The following is a 20,505-nucleotide window of genomic DNA, read 5'->3' as shown; positions in this document are numbered from 1 at the left end:
TCCGTACAATTTTTATACGAAGGAAAATGGAATCTCTGAGATTCTGCACATTTTATAGGGGTGGAAACAAAGACATTCTCCACTTCCAAACAACTCAAGTTATTGGACAATAATTGTTTAAATATAGCTGATTAATTTTTCATCATTTAGATGTGGGGATTACTGGAAATGCCAGCATTTATTGCTGATCCTTATTTACTCTTGAGACTGATGTTGAGCCAGACCTTTGAACCTCGTATGGTAAAGCCCACCAGTATCTGGCACCTATGGGGATTGGTAGATGTTGAATAAATGAATTTTCCAGTTGCTTGAGATTGTGTGTTGCATGATTGGTGAACTGACCTCTAGGGGTGCCAGTTTTAAACTTTTGTATTTTTTATCTATTATTTTCTGCAATTTTTATTTGCTGGTTACCTGAGAATGCTGGTTGCTTGAATTTTTGATGGCAGGAATTTCACTGTTTTTGTATTTCTGTAGTTTTGCCATGCATGGAATTACAATATTTAGACATATGACTATGAAGAAATAAAGATGTATTTCCAAGTCTGGAAAGTTACGACTTGATGGGGAACTTATTTGGTGTCATTCTCTTTCACTCGTATTCGGAGTCTTTTTTTTGTGTAGATTTGAGAAGGTCAAAGAAACCCTGGCAAGACTCTTAAATTTATTTCATAGCTGTGGTATTTTGCTGCACAATGGTAGTGAGAGAGTGAATGGTTCTGGTGAAGAATTGTTTGGCAATTATTTAAACTACTTAAATGTTGGTTGAGCTGAAATCTAACAAGCAATGCATCACAATTCTGACTCTTACTTTGGAGATGGTGTAAATCTTTGAGGAACTGACAGGATTTCCAATCTCTGACCAGCTCTTGCGGCCAGTTTAAATTTGTGATCAATAGCAACCTCAAAGGTATTGATAGGGAGATCCTGCAATATTGTTGTAAAGAAGACACATCATTAAGCTGGATATGCTTGTTTACACTGAACCAAACAATGGCAGCATAATAGGATTTGGCACTGTGACTATCTCTGTTGATGGCTTAAAGGCGGGACTACAATAACCCCCCCCCCCCCCAATTCTGTGTTGGTACCTTTTTGCAGAATGACGTGGCGCAATATTCCTGCCTTGAAGAGGCTGTGTAAAAGGGGCTTTAGATTCTGATCTTTAACTCTTATTTGGAAGTTTGCATATGAAACTAACAATTAATAAAATGGCTTCATGGAATTTACTCTGCATATCTGAACAACAAAATAGTGGAGATTGAATAAATAGATATTTTTGACAAGAATCAAAATACAGAATGATGAAAATGAGAAAACAGCCATTGAGCCATGTTGATGGTGAATCAGTACATGGTTATGCGATATTTCATTTTTCCTTGCAAATTATTTAATATCCCGTCCACATTTGTTTACAGTTTCATTCACGTCTTTGCGCCTCCTTTGATATCTAGATAAAAAGAAACAGATTATTTTACATTTGTTGCAACATACAAATAACCCATGTGTTAGATGGATAGCAGCTTTGCACCCAGACATGTGGAAGAGAATCTGAATATTTACTGATCAGGTTTTTGTCAGATAATCACACCCTACAAACTAGCCTATGAAGTAATTTCCTTCATCATGTCTCAGGTATAGATTATGGATTGTTTACTGTCTTTAGATTTCAGAAGATGCTTTCTCTTTGACAGAGTGGAAAATGGTAATTTGGTCCTCTTATGCTTATATTTGTCTTGTCTGAAATCTAATTACTGATCTATTTTAAATGCTTGTAATATTTTGTCTATATCTCCAGAGGAGCAACAGAGATGACGACTGTTGGGTAGGCAGAACTCAGAATTTTTTTCTTCTGAAGAATAATAACGACTGTTACTGGGTCAAAGATGGAAGGATACAGAATCCTTCATCTCTGCATAGAACAAAGTTGTAATGTTTACAGGTAATTAATCAAATATTTGTATATTAGGGCTTTGCAGAGATATCACAAATACATTTTTTTTCCAGCAGCAATAGCTGTTAGTTATTTCATTTGAAATAATGGAGCAACTTTGAATGAGATTAGTACACAAGAAACTCAGCAGGTCATGCACTATCCTTAAGCGCCCTTCTCAGATGTGAAACCTTGATTGCCTTTTACTTCTTGTGGATGCCTCATGACTTGCTGTGTTTCTACAGCACTGTTGTGTACTGTACGAGAATATATTTTCCTGTTTAACTCCATTTGAACTACCATGAATGGTTTAAAGAAACAAACCAGTCAAATAAATTTCGTTTTTTTTTTCCCCAAACATATTTGTCCACAAAATTGGTTATTACTCTTCATAATGGCTTAATTGCCATTTGATCTCTGTGCATCCAACTGTAGTTCTCCTGAATGTTTTTTGGAAAAACAGTCTGACCCTTTGGAATATGACCTACCAGAACAGTTGATGTTTTGTAATCAATTAACAATTACTTTCATTAAATATTGTGCTATAATGATGTTTGACTGGATTTTATGCCCAATGGTGAAATTATCTTGATGTTTTCTTTGTGATATATTCCAGCCCTTTCTAAAATGTAAGCCATTTTCCAGGTTGAAGTCAGTTTTGTGGATAATCCTTTTTTTAAAATTAGTTTGGTCCAAATAGATGAAATAAAAGCCACTATAAAAGTATTGCATTTATATGCATTGAGTTCAGCTGGAATAATTCAAGAAGTGACTTCTTCATCTCCAAATTTTAATGACTGAACAAGTTTTATTACCAAATGTAACTTCTGAATAATCAGCTTTGAGATGCATATGTGCATGATTGCCAAGCAAGGAATAAATGTTAATGATGTCCACATTAAAACATAGTGTGTAGGTCCATTAAGGAAGAATAAATAGCAGGTTGACAATAGACCAATGAGTTCATTCCTAATGAGAATCAATTTTTGGAGAGGGGTAATTTTTTTTTTTAAACTTTATTTAAGACTTTATAACATGAATAACATATAGGATTACATTTAAAAAAAATTAAGAATAAAATAATAAAATTACAATACAGTATCAGTAATCTAAATAAACTATACCCTCCCCAATAATTATTACACATTAATAACCCAACTCAAATTAGTCCAACCTCCCCTTCCCCCCCAAAATAAAAAGTGAAGAATTAATAAAGTTAATAATATATGTGAGAAAAAAAACCACTTACAAAAAAAACAAAAACATAACCGATTAAAATACTAACAAAAAGAGAAGTAATTAATACTAAGATATCAGACTTAAAAAACATATTTAAATCAAACTTAAATGCATATATTTAACAAAGAGAGTTAAGATGAAACATATATTTAACTCAAACTTAATATAAAAAATTAGTAAAATTAGTAACATTGTCTATCAAAAATTCTTAAACAATAATCAATTCTTTTAAAAAAAATTGTAGCATGAGAAAAAAAAGATGAAAAAAAAACTTTCTCTATAGAGATAAACCTTCACCAAATATCAACTAACTTCACATCTATCATCATATTAGTCACATAAACCACCATCTTAAAACAAAATTCAAACCTCATTAAGCATTGTACAATTCAATTTTAGTACTCTTCCACCATTTTTCCCTTTTACTCTTGAATAATTATCCAATAAAAGCTCCAATACCACATTTAAATATCCCCAATCATTATGAGGAGAGGGGTAATTGAAGAACACAAGTGCCCACAAAATTAACATTTCTTGAATATTTTCATTTTGTTCCTATTGTTTGTACCAGCTGCCTACATGAAAATATTGAATGCTAATTGAATGGAACATTACCTCTGAAACCCATTAGCTGACAGCAGGGCGATGAAAACACAGCCACAGATAGTTACAAGTATTGTGATGAGAAGGCTTGAACTCTTTGAGATGTTTTCTATGTGGAAGTTTCAAAAACAAATTTGTTATTTAAAAAAAAAGTATATGGCTATAATTCAGTGCTGTTCCTGCAATAATTCATTTATTAATATCTTGTTGACATTTGATCAGATGGTGTTTCTCAATATTTCCCCACCTCTGAAATTTACTTGTATCTTTTGACCAATGTATGGACAAATGCTTGGTGGTTCTGGTAAAACCCAAACTGAACAACAATATTTCCACTTCATAGCATTGTCCATGATACCTTGACCGAGAACACCTTGATGGGGTGGTATTCAGGTTGATTGAATTTGACCTGTGTTTTGTGATTTCTTACTCAAGACAGTGGTGTGGATTCAATCTTCCTGTTCCTAAAATGGTTTGCATTTGATGTTACTTAATCTTACTCTGCTCATACAGTTTTCATTTTGTGTGGTATTCTGCGCATTGACCCCAATTCTTCTGGATGTTTGAATCATTTTAATTTAAAGTTTTCTGGTATAACATAGCCATTATTCAATCTCTTGAGCTCAACAATATATGATTGTTAAATGGGCTGTGAATCCAAAAACTTAATGGTAAATTCTGAATGGCAGGAGAGCAATTTTAGATATAATGAGGCAGGCTTTCAGTCTATCTGGCAATCTCAAATCAAAGTGTTTGTCATTGGGCAATTTGAGTGTTCAGATCTAAAGTGCAGGAGGTAGAAAACCCATCATACCTTGACATGTGGGTGCTGCAGAACTCCATACTCCAGTGAGAAGATTGCAAGATATAGATGAAGGTCCAACCAGATTAAATCCCTTAATACATTCAAAATGAATGGTAGTTTTACAAAAGAAGAAATGTGCCTTTTCCACCTTGGGAACTTCTCCACAAGGTGTTTCTGTGAAAAATAGCAAGATACAGCTTTAATGAGCTACTGAAATGCAAATAAATCACCAAAACCTGTCGCCTAGCATCGTGGACAGAAATAACAGTACAGCATCATTGTTAAGTTATTGTAATTTCTTTTGAAGGTGGTTGGCAAAGTAAATTGATTTCTTTTGGTTCACATCAATAATATAACATTGCATGTTGTGGGATATACAAATCTAGCGATCAAGAAAATATTATTATATTTACTCTTCTGCAGTTATCACCAAGAATGAAACTATATGTTGATTAAAGAAGCTTTCCAGAATATTTTAAACTATATAAAAATTAATTCTTTAAAAAAAACCAAGCTTTTTTGCTCATTTCTGTGTCTCTTGAAAGTATTCATCATTGGGAAAGCAAATTCAGAGCTGGTGCCATTATTCCACCCACTGTCTTAGTCCTCATCTCAGTCGCTTATCCACCTTTATCCCAGCCTCTGCCTCATCCTCCCTCAGCTTCTTTACTCTGCCCAAATCTGATTGTACTCTGTGTTCATTTAACCCTTTTTATTTGGTGATCCCACCCTCCTCCTCCCCCTTTTGATTGTTGCACCTAATCTAAATATTCCCTGGCTGGATTTAGAATTGGGAAGTAATGACAACCCACCTGTGATCTTCTCTTTCCAGGGGCCCAAATTAAGTGAAGGGATTGCAGAGCTGTTACAAAGTACAAAGTCTTTGGGATATTGGTTCCGTGAAAACACATCCACAGGGATTCTCTGAATCCTGGTGCTGTCACATAAGATTCTCGACAGAGTGACTTTACTCAGCTCTTTTCTTTGCTGGTTGGTAAATACACCTTCATTTTCCCACCAAAATCTTTTGCAAAACAGAAAAAACAAGTGTCACATATAGGTATTAACCAAGAAATTTTGCAAGATGTTGTTTTGATATTTATGTTCCCTTCATGTGGTTTAGCAATCTGTATGACATAGACCATGGTTTTCATTCCCACTCTTTGCTGAATTAATTGATCTTTTTTGGTTGTTAATAGGAAGCTCAAATCAACTTGTTTGCCCCTACTTCAGTAAAATATCCTCTGTCCTGCTGCCTCTAAATAAAGGTTAGGTCAAGAGAATGTGAGGCTCAGTTACAATGGTATCTATCAGTTTGTCTTAGCTTGCTACGTTCATGACTGTACATCTGTAAATGAATTAAGAATGACTACCTGCAAGGTGGCAGAGAATAGTAAAACTGTCTAGAACAGTGGTCTCAACCTTTTTCTTTCCACTCACATACCACTTTAAATAATCCCTATGCCATAGGTGCTCTGTGATTAGTAAGGGATTGCTTAAGGTGGTATGTGAGTAGAAAGGGGAAGTTGAGAACTACTCATCTAGAATACACTACAAGAATCAGGAATCTTAGGAAAATGACAGGAAACTGACAAAAAAGTGTTTTAACAATGAGTGCTGCAGTCTTCACTTGTCTTGGTTTGACATGGTTTTTTTGTGATTGAAGCAGGTTGTTCATGACTGCTTCATAGTTCCACACCATGTCTCTAAATGCACCCACAAGGATTATATTCTATTCTCTACTAAATCCCGAAAATACTAAATTGTCATTACACTCAGTGGCCATTGATTGACATGGAAATGGACAGATATTAGCACAGAGCACACAGTTTTATCCAATTGAACTCTGAATAGAACACAAACTGTACCTGTAGATTCTAAAGTTTTGGGTCCTAACCATGTTTGTTTCACAAATATGAATCTAGGAATTGCCCATTTTCGTCAGAACTTCATATTCTAATACAGCAAGTCAGCATTAGTTATCTGGTTTGGAGAAAGGTAGTTTGTCCCAATGAGAAAAGTTTATATATTCTGGGACAACCTGAGGAATTCTTCATTTGTAGTTTGGTTTGGATTCTTCTCACAAAGATTCATGCACCATGGAAACAGGTCCTTCAGCACAGAAAGTCCTCTCCAACTATTATGCATACCCAAGATTTTTCCACTCATCTGGTCACAAGGGGAATTTTACAGTGGCCAATTGACAAACAATCCCATAAATCTTTGGACTGTGAAGGAAACCAAAGCACCCAATAGAAACCCATGTGTTACAGGGAAAATGTAAATTCAGCACTAGAGGTCAGTATTTAATCAGGTGATTGGAACAGTGAGCCAGCAGCTCTTCCAGATGTGACACTGCCACCCACAGTTTGTGAGAAATCCCAAACATGAATAAAACAAGCAGTTTTATCAGTGCAGGAAACTTAATCCAAGATCCCTTATATAAAAATAGCAGGAAGTGGACATGATGTTTATCATCCATAGGCTTCTGATTTCCATACACACCTATCTCCATCCCTTAGGACCTGGAACTGTTTTCCAAGAAGACAGGCTAAGAGTTCCCCAACACGAGCTCTGGGCAGTAGTGGCTCTGCTATTGCACCAATCCACACATCTATGTTATTGGGTGTCTTGTACACTGACAGGATCTTTTTCGCCAAATAAGTGCTGTTAAGGATCCATATTAATTCAGAGATATTCTTGGCTTCCTGCAATCCACAGAACCTCCTCCAGGCATTATAATCTACACAGGAAGAAAGGATGATCAAACTATTCTTTTAAAATAAATGACACATGCATGTCTTTCAATATTACTATAGTTATAATGTTTGAAGTCAGTTTATAATTTGCATTGTATTAATAGAATTGTATGTGTTGGAGTGAAGAACCATGACAGGAAAAGGTTAAAAGCAAAAAAAAAAGGTGCAAATGCTGGAAGTTTGAAATCTAATCAACAAATACTGTACTGGAGACACTTAGCAGGCCAAGCAGCTTGTGTGGAGAGAAGAAAGCATGCTGTTTTAACATTTCAAATATTCTCTTTCAACAGATGCTGTCCGATTTGTTGAGAATCTCCAGTTTTCTGTTTGGATTTTCAGGACCAAGCCAAGTGGCTCTGTTGCCTGTTCTGCAATGGTGGATCTTTGATCTCTTTGCCACCTTGCTGTATTGACCAAAAATATTCCATTCTCTCACTCACCAGGAATTGTTACAAGTTCTGATCTCTTTGAAATTAGCCCATTTGTAACATTTGGAATCTTTTCAGCATCCCCTACAGTGTAGATGGTGTAAAATATTGGTTTAAATTATCTGCCTCTGCTCTGTTTCCTCATTAATTTCTCAATGTCATTCTGCAGTGATTCCATTCTTACTTTAGCTACCCTTTTTCATTTTTTATACACACACACACACACACACAGAATCTCTTGTTGTTTTGATACTTCTTGCCAGTTTTACCACAACCAATTTCCTACCTCCATATTATTTATTTAGTCTCCCACTTCTGTCTCCTTTCCCTTGCTGTTCCTTATTTCCTCCTAAACCTTTTCCACATCATAATCCACTCCAACTTTTTCACAATTCACTATACTCACTACATCATCTTTGGCTAATTGTGATCTTAAGGGTTAAACTGGTTTTGAACATGTTACCTTTGGTTGCTGTGTGAGGTTGGGGTTGAACTGCGTTGAAATATCTCACCTGTAATTACTATGTTGCAAAGCTAAAGATGATATTCAAGACCAGCTACGCACTGGTTTGTCAAACACTTGCCCCTGGCACTGTGTACAAATATCTCTATCTTGCTACCTTCGGGGCATGATTGGGTTTGGAGTCCCAACCCATTTTTCAGTCTCCTACTCTCAACCGTGACATTTGCATACACCAGAAGACCAAAGAAGGTGAAAATTTGGACTTTGCTGAGTGCTATGAGTATTACAGTAGCAGAAGAAGTGAACAGTTATGATTTAACAAATATGCTATCCCATCTTTTCCTTTCTGTGATTCTTTTGGAACATTGAATAACCTGGATTGTTGATTTCCCTGTCAGTCACTCTGCCATCATAATCGTCACAGCAGCTATTAATTGTGACTTGTTTTCTTCTGTTTGTACTGTCAACTCACATATCTTGTTACAATTGTTGGATGCATTTTTATAAAGATTCTTAAGCCTTAACTTTCTATGACTGTTCCTTCCTGTTACGCTTTGATTTTCACTAACTTTGACACTCCCCTTGCACTTCCTTTCAATTTATTAAACCTTCCATAATTTGAACCCTCATGTTCTGTAATTAGCACGAGCCCAGTCTTTAATCCCAGTTATGTAAATTGGCAGGATTGTGATCTCAGCACAGTTCAAAGGAAGCCCATCCATTGGACCACCTCTCCCCTTATCCAGAATCTATTTCACCCACACCAATCTTGCTGAACTGTTTTGAAGGTAACTCTGTCTTTTCTGAGATAAGATGATCAAACACACATGGTACTAGGGGTTTGGGGTACTTTACCAGTGCCATGAATGACTGTAGCAAAGCTTTTTACACCTGTACTCTGCTCTCCTTGCAATTATAGATGGAAAGATATTTGCCTTTGGTATTTCTTCCTAATGATTTTTCTGGTCCATAAATTAGAATAGTGATAGGACTATTGATTATATTTTACAATATCTTCAGGGAGGAAGTTGTTTGTGTCCTCTGTATATTTTCATTTTTTGTCGACACTCACTTGGTAGCCCATGATCCCTTCCTCGTTGTAGGTTCAGTGCTGCCAGATCCAATGCTAGGGATTCCTTAGGCTTAAACAACTTTTCTGTCAGCTCTTCAGGCATCATCTGTGTTGGTGTTTGAAGCTTGGCAGAATTTAATATAACACCTCGAATGATGGGATCAATGCCTCCTGTAATACATACAACACAATAACCTGGGTTTGAGCACAGGAGAATATTGGTGGGGTATTTATTTGGCCTTGTGTTGAACATATTGTTAAATGCAAAATACATTCCAATCTATCTCTGTTTTATTCTTAATTAGCAGATTTTAACCAAAACAGGTTTAATAATTTATCTCAATGACTCAGGCCAAGGAAAGCATCAAGTCGCCCAATCTTTCAGCTGGTGATTGTTGCTGAAGGAGCCTTGCTGTAAAAGTAATACTTTGTGAATGGTGACAGGGGAGTGGAGTGAGATCTGATTTCATGATGCATTGGCATTGTGTTCCAGTTGAAACCTTGCAGTTTAAATCGACCCACAAAGCTGCCAGTGTTACATATGTTGGACCAAGTAGAATAAAACTTTGATAATCCAGCATACTCATGACTTGGTGGCAGACCAACAGATGTTCCGAAGCTTACTTTTTAAAAATTACCCAACACACTCACAATTTAAATAATGTATTACGCAGGAGTGTAGTAAATTTTTCCAGTGGGGGAAAAAAAATCATAAAAATACAGATGCTGGAACTCTGAAACAAAATCAGAAGATGCTGGACAAACTCAGCAAGGCAAGCAGCATCTATGGAAAGAGAAACAGTAAGTTGAAGAGGAGCAGTGGAAACAGGAACTGGTGAGTTTAAAAGGGGTGCCAGAAACTGGGCGCTGGTAAATTTTTGAATGAAGAAATGAATATGTGCTGTAAAGGGCAGCAATTTTCTTTACATTTTGTTACAGAGAAAATGGTGAACCATGTCCGAACCAACATGGTTACTGATGCTTATGAGTGAGCCATATGCCAAACCACAAGGATTTCTGATAAACCATTACTTTTTGGTGTAGAGGAATTTATGTGATTTATCAATGCTTATTAGCTTAATGATGGATGAACTTAGACTTTGGTTAGAGTGCATGCTTTAACATGTGCAGTGCTCTCCTTACCTTCTTCTATAATTCTCCAGGGAGAGAAAAATGACTTGTGCAGAGAGATGCTAGGGTAGGTAGGATTTTCTCTGTAGTTCTCATCCAATCGAAAGAGTAGTGGATGGATGGTGACATGAGCAAAACGAAATGCTGCTGTGGCAAACACATTGGAAATCTGGGGATCAACTGCTTCATCGTAGCCTTTGTAGGGGGGTAGATGCTGCTTTGTGGCATCAGGACCAAGAATCTTGGGTACATAATCCTTCCAGTTTATAATCTGCATGGAGAGGAAGGAAATTCTGATCATATTTTTCCTTTTAATCTATTTATCAGCACAAGCTAAATGTAAAGCTGAAGCAAAATAGCTTTACAAAAAAATTTAAAACAGGCCTGAATTTTAGTTCATGTCTATCCATAGTGTCACTTATTATATTCCTCTATCAAATTAATAGTAAATATAGTCTTCCATTTTCTTTCTACATCTTCACTTGTATTTCTCTGTTACCAACCATTATCAGTTACCTTTGATTTGGGTATACAGGTTTTTCATTGGGCTGAATGCAGCGTTTATATAAAAAAAATCAAAATAAGAAATTCAAAGCCCTCTTCCACTTGGGTCCTGTCTTTATTGAAATAAAGAATCATTGCTTCTTGGATTTGTTTATTCAAGCCCCAAGACTTGAACAAATCATTTCTCATTGTTCTGATTAAATGCTAAAATCCATGTGCTTTGAAAACTTGGATTGGACTCACCACACCTTTTATACTTCAGAGGCCTGCTGTCCCATAGACTTTGGCCTAGAATTCTTTCCAGGTTTGTGATTTTAAAACCTGTATGTTCTCATGGTGTAGCTATTTTATTTTCAATCTACCATGCATATAATGTGCAGAGGGATTTTGGATGTAAGAGGATGTCAAATGGCATCCAATTCATGTTTTGACAACATTTTTTCCAAATTTATTGCACAGAAAGGCAGACTACCCATGTAGAAGTTGGCCCTCAGTGCCTCATAAGACTTAGTGAATGGATCCCCCCCACATGTATGTTCACCTTGTCTTCAACTCCCCCTTCACCCCAACCTCCTTTGTTGTGGGTCTCTTTCAAGCCCCATGTGGATTGCCCCCGACTCCTCTCAGGTTTTCATGTGTTTTTTTTTCTTCAGTCCTTCCTAATTTGGCAAAGCTTGATAATATGACTGCTGATTCGAATAATTGATGTTAATTAGGATCCGTGGTAATCTTTGCCTTAGGAGATACTACAAAAATCAGGAATCCGGAACCTCAAGCCACTTTGAGCCAATACTTTTAGTTTTTCACTCCTGAATGAATTTCTGAACCATTCCCATCTTTTCAAGTATCAGTGTTAGGAGGTGCATGTTTTTCAACATCAGAAGCATTTTCTAATTAAACCTGAACTGCAATTTCTTTTCCCTTACGAGCATATCTCTTTGGTGCCCTGTTGAAATCTAGATTAATGATCATTTTCAATCACAGAACAAGTCAGATTATCCAAAATCGTATTCTACAAAATCCTCATTTATCTGATTTTTTTTTTTCAAGAGCTGAACTGATTAGGGACCTTGGGCTGCCGGCAAACAGAAGCGGGATCCTCTGGCTTCCAGCATGATCGGGGCCTTGGTGGGGAGGTGTCGGTGGCCAGCTTTTTTTTTTGGTGAGAATTAATGCTTAAAAAGCCTTCTCTTGTTGTTTGTTATTGTTTAAACACTGTTACAAGTGATTTGCTGTTGCCACTGGGCTGTTTTTTAAAAAAAATGACCAGTTTTCTGGAAAAAACTTTATCCAAAATAGGCCCGGTCCCATATATTTCATATAATCGGAGGTGTACTACATTGCATTCTTTTGACTGTAGAATAATAGTAATAAAATAAGGAAACTTTTGGTTCAATTAACTTTTAATAATCAATTAATCTCTCTTAATCTAGCACAAGGGAAAAGAGACAATTTAAAATAAAATTATTGGAAGGTAATTAATGGATTCTGAACCAATCAACACCACAACCCAGAATCACCTGCAGCAGCAAATAAATCTGGAAGGTTTAAAAAAATCAGAAACTGGTTGAACAAGGATTGGGAATGTAATGTATCTGGGGCACCTTACACACATAGAGTGAATGGGACTTGAAGTGAGATTGTCTAATTAAATAAGTGAGAGGTATAAGCAGACTGCCCATCATGAGTGGGCCAGAGTTAGGGTGGGGAGATGAGGCTTTGGCTCAAGAGGATTTGGTGAGCAGAGGCTGAAGTGGTGGCACATGAGTTGAGACAAAGACAATCCAATTGAGAAACAAAAGGATTCAGCAAGAAGGCACAGGTAACAAGCTTTTTTTTCTTTAAATTATTTTGTAGACTGTAGGCATGGCAGCCAGAGACAGAATGATGCTCTTGTTGCAGAATCTGGAGAGTCTGAGAAGTGAACATTATTCCTGATGACTTCATCTGTGAGAATTGCATCCAGCTGCAGATCGTTACAGTGTGAGGAAATTGAAGCTGGAATTACATGAACTCCTGATCATTGTGGGGAGGGGGTTGCTGAGAGGGTGATGGCAGGAATTATAGGGGGAGGAGGAAGGTTGCTGGGTTGTAGGAGAAGGAAAGGGAACAGGCAGTCAGTGCAGGGCACCCCTGTGGCTATTCCCCTCAATAATACGTATCCTGTTTTGGAAACTTGGGGCAACCTACTAGGAACAAGCCATGGTTGTCAGGTCTCTAGTACAGAGTCTGGCCCTGGGCCTAAGAAAGGAAGGGAGGAGAAGAGGCAAGCTGTAGTGATGGATAGGGGAACAGATCAGAGGTTCTGTGGAAGAGATTGAGAATCCTTGCTGGTGCTAGGATCTGGGATGTCTCTGACCAAATTCATGGCATTCTCAAAAGTAAGGGTGAGCAGCCATATGTTGTGGTGCATCTAGAGACAAATTATATAGGACAGGACCTCCAGGCTTGTGATCTCAAGATTCCTACCTGTGCCAAGTTCTAGTAAGGTTAGAAATGGGAGGATAATTCAGGTCAACATGTAGCTAAAGATATGGTGCAGGAAGGAAGGCTTTAGATCTCTGGATCATAGGGAAGTTTGGACCTGTGCCAACAGTAAGGTTTGCATCTGAACTGGAGGGGGACTATTATCATGGTAAGATTTACTAGTGTTGTTCTGGGAAGTTGAAGCGAGATTTGTAGGGAATGGGAACCAGAGTGCCAGAGCAAATAGCAGTGTGGAGAAAGACAATTTTGATTTTTAAGGCTGCATTTTAATTCGGATATTCAAGGGTTGTGTGTAGTTGAAATAAAATTCTCGGGTGCATCTATTTCATCCACTGAGCCAATATGGGTAGAGCTAGGGAAGAGGAAAGGTATGGCCACATCTATGGGTTTGTATTATAGACTAGTCTTTCCCAGCAGGGGCCATGCTTCTCCCATCAACCCTGCCACCAGGGAGCTACAGCACATTTAAGGAAGGGGGGGGTGGGTGTTGCAGACTGAAATAATAAATATTTTTTGTTTATTGTGCAGTTGGTAGAAGAGAAATACATAAGACGCCAACTAAACTCGAATGCTTCAGAGGGAAGGGACCCAAAAACTTTGAAGTCCTAAGGGAGCCATAGCCAACGAAAATTGAAGAAGCAAATCTGCAGAGAGAGGGAGAGAACAGTCAGCTGTAGGAAATGTGCATGAGAGGGATGAAAGGGGGAGGAGTAGCATTGCTTGTTTGGGAAAATATCAGAGCTGCACTCAGGCAGGATAGACGAGAGCTTTTCTGAGACTTCATGGAAGGAGCTGAGAAATGGGGGAAGGTATGATCACATTAATGGGGTTGTATTATAGACCACCCAATAGTTAGAGGAGCAAATATGCAGGGAGATAGCAGACAGTTGCAGAAAATCTTAAGTTGTGATAGTAGGTAATTTTAACCTTCCACGTATGACTGAGACTTTCATACTGTAAAAGGGCTGGATAGCTTAGAGTTTGAATATACAAATATTTGGACACTCATTGACTGATTAGGGATAGTTAACATGGCTTTGGGCAATGGCTGATCGTGTATAACCAATCTTTTGGAGCTTTTCAAAGAGGTTGCCAGGAAAGTTGATGAGGGAAAGGCTGTGGATGTTGTCCACATGGACTTTAGTACGGCTATGTACTTTTATTTTTAAATGGTGGCACTGGCGTGTACCTACAGGGAGCGGAGGTATGCACTCTCTGCAGGGTCCAATGGCCCAGTCAGACTAGTCAGCTCTGTACAGGCTTTAAATGGCCTGTTAAAGGAGCCAATGGTGGTTTATTTTAAAATTTTGTGAATGAAGGGTCTGGGCTCAGGATGGTGGCAGCAGCCTTGAGGGTTTACCAACCGAGGAAGCAGAGGACTGACACATGGCACCAACCTTTTCCCCCTCCCTCCTCTCTCCCCATTTGAGAAGGAGAAGCAGAAGAGATGACCCTATGGGATGGTGACAAGTGAGGGGCTCTGAGGCTGAGGAAGACACAGGTGGCGGGCTGTTGGTGTCTTGAGCTGAGGAATGCATGAGGGCTTCTGGTGACTGCGGTCAAGGGACTCACACTAGGCTGCAGTTTGCTAGAGACTGGCTTGAGACTGACTGAAGGGGTACGAGGTATCAGAGATGGTGCTGAAGGTTTCCAGATTGTGTCAGAGGTTTGCATCTGGAGTTTGAATTGCTGATGGTTTGGACTGGAGGTTGTGGGAGTGCTATAGGAAAATTCATGGACACTCAATAACTCTTGGCAGACTCTCTTTTGCTTCTTTCTCTCACTTTATGGGGCCCTGGGCAGTTCCCGTTGATGGTGAATCTTTGTCTGCCTTACAGTAGACTAAGAAAATTTTATGTAATATCACGCTTTATGTTTTATTACATGACAATAAAATAATCTTTAATCTTTGACAAGGTCCTATATGGGAGGTTAGTCAGGAAGGTTTAGTCGCTCGGTATTCATGGTAAACTGGATTCGACATCGTCTTTACAAGAGAAGCTAAATAGTAGTAGTGGATGACTGCCTCTCTGACTAAAGGCCTGTATTCAGGGATCAGTGCTGGATTCATTGTTGTTTGTCATCTATATCAATAATCTGGATGATGATGTAAATTAGATCAGTAATGATGCAGATGACTACAAAGATTGGAGGTGAAGTGGGCAGCGAGAAAGGCTTTCAAAACTTGTAGAGGGATCTGGGCCAGATGGAAAAATGGGCTGCAAAATGGCAGATAGAACTTAATGCACACAAATGTGAGGTTTTGGAAGGACAAACCAAGATTGGACATGCACAATAAATGGTAAGGCACTGAGGAGTGCAGTAGAACAGAGGAATCTGGAAATACAGGTGCATTATTCCCTGAAAGTGGCATCACAGGAAGGTAGGGTCAGAAAGAGTGCATTTGGCACATTGGCCTTATTAAATCAAAGTATTGAGTTTCAGAGTTTGGATGTCATGGTGAAGTTTTATAAGACATTGGTGCGGCCAAATTTGGAGAATTCTGTGCAATTTTGATCACTTAGGGAAGATATCTATAAGATTGAAAGAGTGCAGAGAAGATTTACAAAGATGTAGCCAGGACTTGAGGAACTGAGTTGCACGGAAAGGTTAAACAGGTTAGGACTTTATTTCTGGGGATGTAGAAGAATGAGGGGAGATTTAATAGAGGTAGACAAAATAACAAGGGATATGTATAGAGAGGGAGAGAAGAAATGCAGGCAGATTTTTTTTCCATTTGGGTTAGGTGAGATGTGCACGATTTAAAGGCGAAAGGGGAACATTATGGGGAGCATCCTCACAGAGAGTAGTGGGATTATGGAATGAGCTATCAGCTGAAGTGATGAATGTGGGCTCAAATGATAACGTCAGAAACATTTGGGCAGCTACATGGATGGGAGGGGCATTGAGGGAAACGGACTGGGTGCAGGTCAGTGGGTCAAGGCAGAATAATAGTTCAGCACAGACTAGAAAGGCCTGTTTCTATGTTGTATTGCTCTATCAGTGCAATGAGATATGCAGTAAAGTCTCAGCCATATACTGTTAGATTAAAAAATTGATGCTTATGGCAAAATAGAAAAATTAATAATATCACCAGTTCGATGTGGATTTGTAAACAGACCACACATGATTGCAGTGTTTAACAGGATAAGAGATTTTGGAAATCCCATCTACTCTCTCTCCAGTGGTATTAGACCAGATGTCTTTGAAGAATGAAAATGATATTAACTGTTGGAAAAAGTTCTTTTTGATATGCTGCGATAATTATGTGTGCATGCTCCTATTACAATTTTTTTTTGTTAGAAGCTCAATAACAGTGTGTGAAATGACTACAGCAACACAGGAAGTTGAAGCATGAGTGGACTCTTTCACTTTTCTGTGAGATCATGGGTTATCTTGCATCTCATTGACTTTTCTTAGTATTAAAAGATCTCTCGATCTCATCCTGGACTATACTGAATGACAGGACACCCACAGCCTTCTGAGGGTGAAGGTTCCAAAGATTGAAGAACGATCTTCACATCTCAGTGGTGAGTGACTGACTGCTTCACACTGTGTTTCCATGTTAATACAACTCAGAAAAAAACTGAACTACTTGTGTGATAACAAGGAAGCTGCAACACAATCATACTATTTTCTTCAGTATCCTAATTGCAGCTTCTAAACTAGTTCCGCTTTAATTATGTCAAGCATGATTGAAAATGAATGATGGTTACCATGGTCACAGTCATTATATTTACATACAAGTTGACACACACTCATATTGTTTATAAAGATTAAATTTAGTGATTGTAAATATATTTTTGGAAATTTCAGGTTACACTTTAGTATAGGAGAATAAATTTGTTTATATACGAAAGGAAGGGTTCATTGTCCTTTATAAAACTATTCAAATGAAAGTGCTTCTCAAATCTCTTGATTTTTATGGTGTCCTGTAATTACTGCCTATATGACTTTGAAAGTTTTTGGTGAAATATGATTCTCTAATAATCTTGGCTTGAGAATCAATAGCTGAGGCTTTCCTTGCACTGTTCCATCTGTCGTAAATTGGAATATGCTGAAATTCTCTGTATTTTCTTTGAAGGGAACATGACAAATATCATCCAAGTGCAGTACCACAGCTTGTTGTCAATTACTTCTGGTACAGAATGTTATAACAGATGTTGCATAACTATAAGGGGAGTTACTTTGTTTTATTAGCTTTACACAAGTTTTCCAAAATGATGCATGATGAGGTCTTATTTATAGGCACAGAAATTGTGCAAATTACTTCAACATAATTGCGAGATGTATTTTCAAGATCATTACTCTTCAGATATGTATTTTCTTCAATATCCTAATTGAAGCGTGCCATTTAATGGAAGTGAATTCAATAAAACAACGTGGACAATGGCTGAAGTGCAGTCTATATGCAAGTATGGAAGAACAATGCATAGTAATAGATTGGGAGAATGATCAAGAGGGAAATTATCAAATGAGAATTTGGAACGCATTCCTCTTCCTCACCTGTTGGTAGGCTCCCATGATTTTTCGTGTCTCCTGGTACAAGGTCTCACCACTCCAGTGTGGGTTCAGCTGATGTAGTTCTGATGCTATTCTGTTATGTTCTCGTAAGAAGACGGTGTGTAGCGCTTGCATCCCTAAATGTTCATTTGCTCGGGAATCCCCTAAATGGTAAAAGAAAGTTTTGTCAATATTCCAGTATTGCAAACTCTGACATGCTTCAGAGCTTCTATCTGTTTGGGGGTGAAATGTGGAAGGGCTCGCTCAAAAACTGTGCTTAAAGGTCATTGAAATGTTCTGGGCATCCTGGCTTTCCTGACTTGGATGTGCTTGGACCAGAATCCATACAGACTAAGCCTCAGATGAGACATATACAATTTTCACAACAATTATCCCACATTTTCTAAAGTTTAAATCATTAACTGTTGCAAAGGGGCAAAGGATACTTGGTAATTCCACAGAGTAATCAATGAACAAGAACATGAATTTCTGACAGTGAGATATTGAGAAATCTTGTTTGACTGATAAAAGTGCTTCTCCTTCCTTGTGAAATAATCCCATTGGTAGCTGCCTCTTTCCTATCACATGCTACTTTCTAATGTTCATCTCTTCCTATTGAAGGCACAGTGCATTGCAGGTGCATGGTTCAATGAAAGCGCTCTGATACCTCATTTAATCAATCTTTCTTAACTAGTGAGCCAAGACAAGCATAGGGGAAAAAAATTATTTAAGGGGGAATACAATTAATTACTATACATTTAAGTCAACTCTTGAACACATTGTGCATCTTAACATATGTATGCATAAACCTGAAAAATCATCTTCAGCTTTGTGGACCTAAATACATGTTGTAGCAATGTCTCTTGTAATGGATTATTAATCCTTAGTTTAATGTTAAAACTATATTTTATCTAGATATGGTTTAATAAGTTAGTTTAGGTGGTTACAGGGGCACAAATACAACACATTAGCATTTTAAACACACATGGTTCTTTGACATGGAAGACATAAGCCAGTTTGAAAGATGCAATGGATGCTTCTGCAGTTGAAGCCAAAGAGATAAAAGGATTTATGATGGTTTTTGAGATACTAAAAACATTAGGTGTTATTTCAGAAGCACCTGTATAAACGCACAGCCATTTTAGCTCTGAGGAGAGCAGACCTCACAGAGGCCCAAGTGGACGAGATCTTTTGACATGGATGTGCAAAAAGCATTTATAAACTTCAAAGACAGAAAATGTGTCATATACCATGTGACATGAGAGATTTGCAAGAAACCTTTCCTGAAAAAAGATGCCTATTTGTTACTCCTAATAAGAGGGACACAGAATAAGTAGATTTCAAAAGAAAAGCCTACTTCTGACTGTCTCTTTAAGATAGAGGACCGTTTCATTGTTTGAAAAAAGATTCCAAAGTCTTCATTCAAAAGAAGATTTGACTTTTTGGAAAGACAGGAAATGTATCATCCTATCCATAGGAGATACATATGTAGCCCAGAAAATGGTCAGTTCTGCTTAAAGAATATCTCTCAAGGACAACTCATCGAAAGAATTGTGAGTTTAGAGGCCTGAAGATGTGATGTTTAAAAGCACTTTATAATTATTTCTGAACTGAAAACTTAAGACCTTCAAACAAGACTAAAATGATTGCTGAAGTTTTAGATTTTTTAGAGTTTGGGACTTTAACACACACATTTACATTTGTGCATGGTGGGGTTAAATTTAGAGTTTGTTAGAGATGAGTAAGAAATGTCATGTTATAGTTTAATAAAAACTATTATTTTGAATTTACCATTGATGTTCCATTGTTAGTCCTAACAAAGCTCTCGAGTCCCTAACAAAATTAAGAGGGTTGTTAGTTCGTGACAGTGTGGATTTCAGAACTGAATTTCAGAAGTAAAATGCTATGAACAGGAGTTGATTTACTGTGTTCACCATTCTAAGTCTGAGGACCAAATTCTCCCACCCAGAAATCTCCAAAGGATAATGATCAGAATGTTTTTTTTTCTTTCCTTGCCTTCATCTACTGCAGCTAATTGTGGAATCCTAACTAACACCCCAATTAGGATCCAATAACTTCCAAAATATTTTGTTACAATGCTGAATTTGTCCTCATTTTCTGTCATTAATTTACCAGCCAGAAAACATGGAATGTCTGATATATTTCCAATGGGGGATTGGTCTCTGGTCAGTGCACAGGGATTTTGAGGCTTCTTGGTCATGAAAGGTAAATAGGCCAGGCCATTGTCTGAGTATTGCTGGTTAATGGCCAGGTACCCAAGGTCATTAGTATGATTTCTCAGTTTCCATGCCAGGGACTCTGTACTTCCATAAACCATGCTGGCATCCACAAAAGAAGTGATGCTATTCAGTTGTTCCCTGGGGCGGAGCTGTCCTGTGAGGATTCCAGATTCCCCACTTCCACATGCTGGGGCTGAGCGGAAAAATGGCATGCACTTCTCACTGTCGCGGGCACGTGGGTCACCATCTGGGATCTGCAAGACATTTGGCTCTGATCAGATATGCTCATCATATCTAGGGATTGCAAAACCAACATTTGCAATGTAAAGCATAGATCC

The 20,505-nt window shown here is 37.9% G+C and overlaps 2 protein-coding genes across 2 annotated transcripts in view; both read right to left on the bottom strand.

Annotated features, from left to right (window-relative positions):
- Window positions 1-49: 49 nt before the first annotated feature.
- LOC138743731 (thyroid peroxidase-like) lies at window positions 50-20,411 on the bottom strand. The gene is made up of 8 exons (XM_069899380.1): window positions 17,931-20,411; window positions 10,446-10,704; window positions 9,303-9,473; window positions 7,086-7,323; window positions 5,393-5,604; window positions 4,590-4,754; window positions 3,788-3,884; window positions 50-1,450 (listed from the first exon to the last, which is right to left on the bottom strand). The coding sequence occupies exons 1-8, from the start codon at window positions 18,060-18,062 to the stop codon at window positions 1,387-1,389; spliced, it is 1,338 nt and encodes a 445-aa protein (XP_069755481.1). The 5' UTR covers window positions 18,063-20,411; the 3' UTR covers window positions 50-1,386.
- LOC138755780 (myeloperoxidase-like) overlaps window positions 19,858-20,505 on the bottom strand; it is a 41,979-nt gene continuing 41,331 nt past the window's right edge. Inside the window, exon 10 of the mRNA XM_069922421.1 lies at window positions 19,858-20,421. Coding sequence (XP_069778522.1) covers window positions 19,858-20,421 — 564 coding nt within the window. The remainder of the gene's footprint in view (window positions 20,422-20,505) is intronic.

The sequence above is a fragment of the Narcine bancroftii genome, chromosome 1, assembly GCF_036971445.1.
Source record: "Narcine bancroftii isolate sNarBan1 chromosome 1, sNarBan1.hap1, whole genome shotgun sequence".
Classification (NCBI taxonomy): Eukaryota; Metazoa; Chordata; class Chondrichthyes; order Torpediniformes; family Narcinidae; genus Narcine; species Narcine bancroftii.
Note: the sequence above shows the minus strand (reverse complement) of the source record. Positions and strands in the feature narration are given on the sequence as shown.

What these genes read in the sequence shown, in the direction of transcription:
- LOC138743731 (XM_069899380.1), bottom strand. Translation starts at nt 18,062, where the DNA reads ATGCAAGCGCTACACACCGTCTTCTTACGAGAACATAACAGAATAGCA. An exon ending in CTGGAAAGAGAAGATCACAG is followed by an intron (nt 4,755 to 5,392) that starts GTGGGTTGTCAT and finishes TATTTTTCACAG; the next exon opens with AAACACCTTGTGGAGAAGTT. An exon ending in TCAGCTAATGGGTTTCAGAG is followed by an intron (nt 1,451 to 3,787) that starts GTAATGTTCCAT and finishes CTTTTTATCTAG; the next exon opens with ATATCAAAGGAGGCGCAAAG.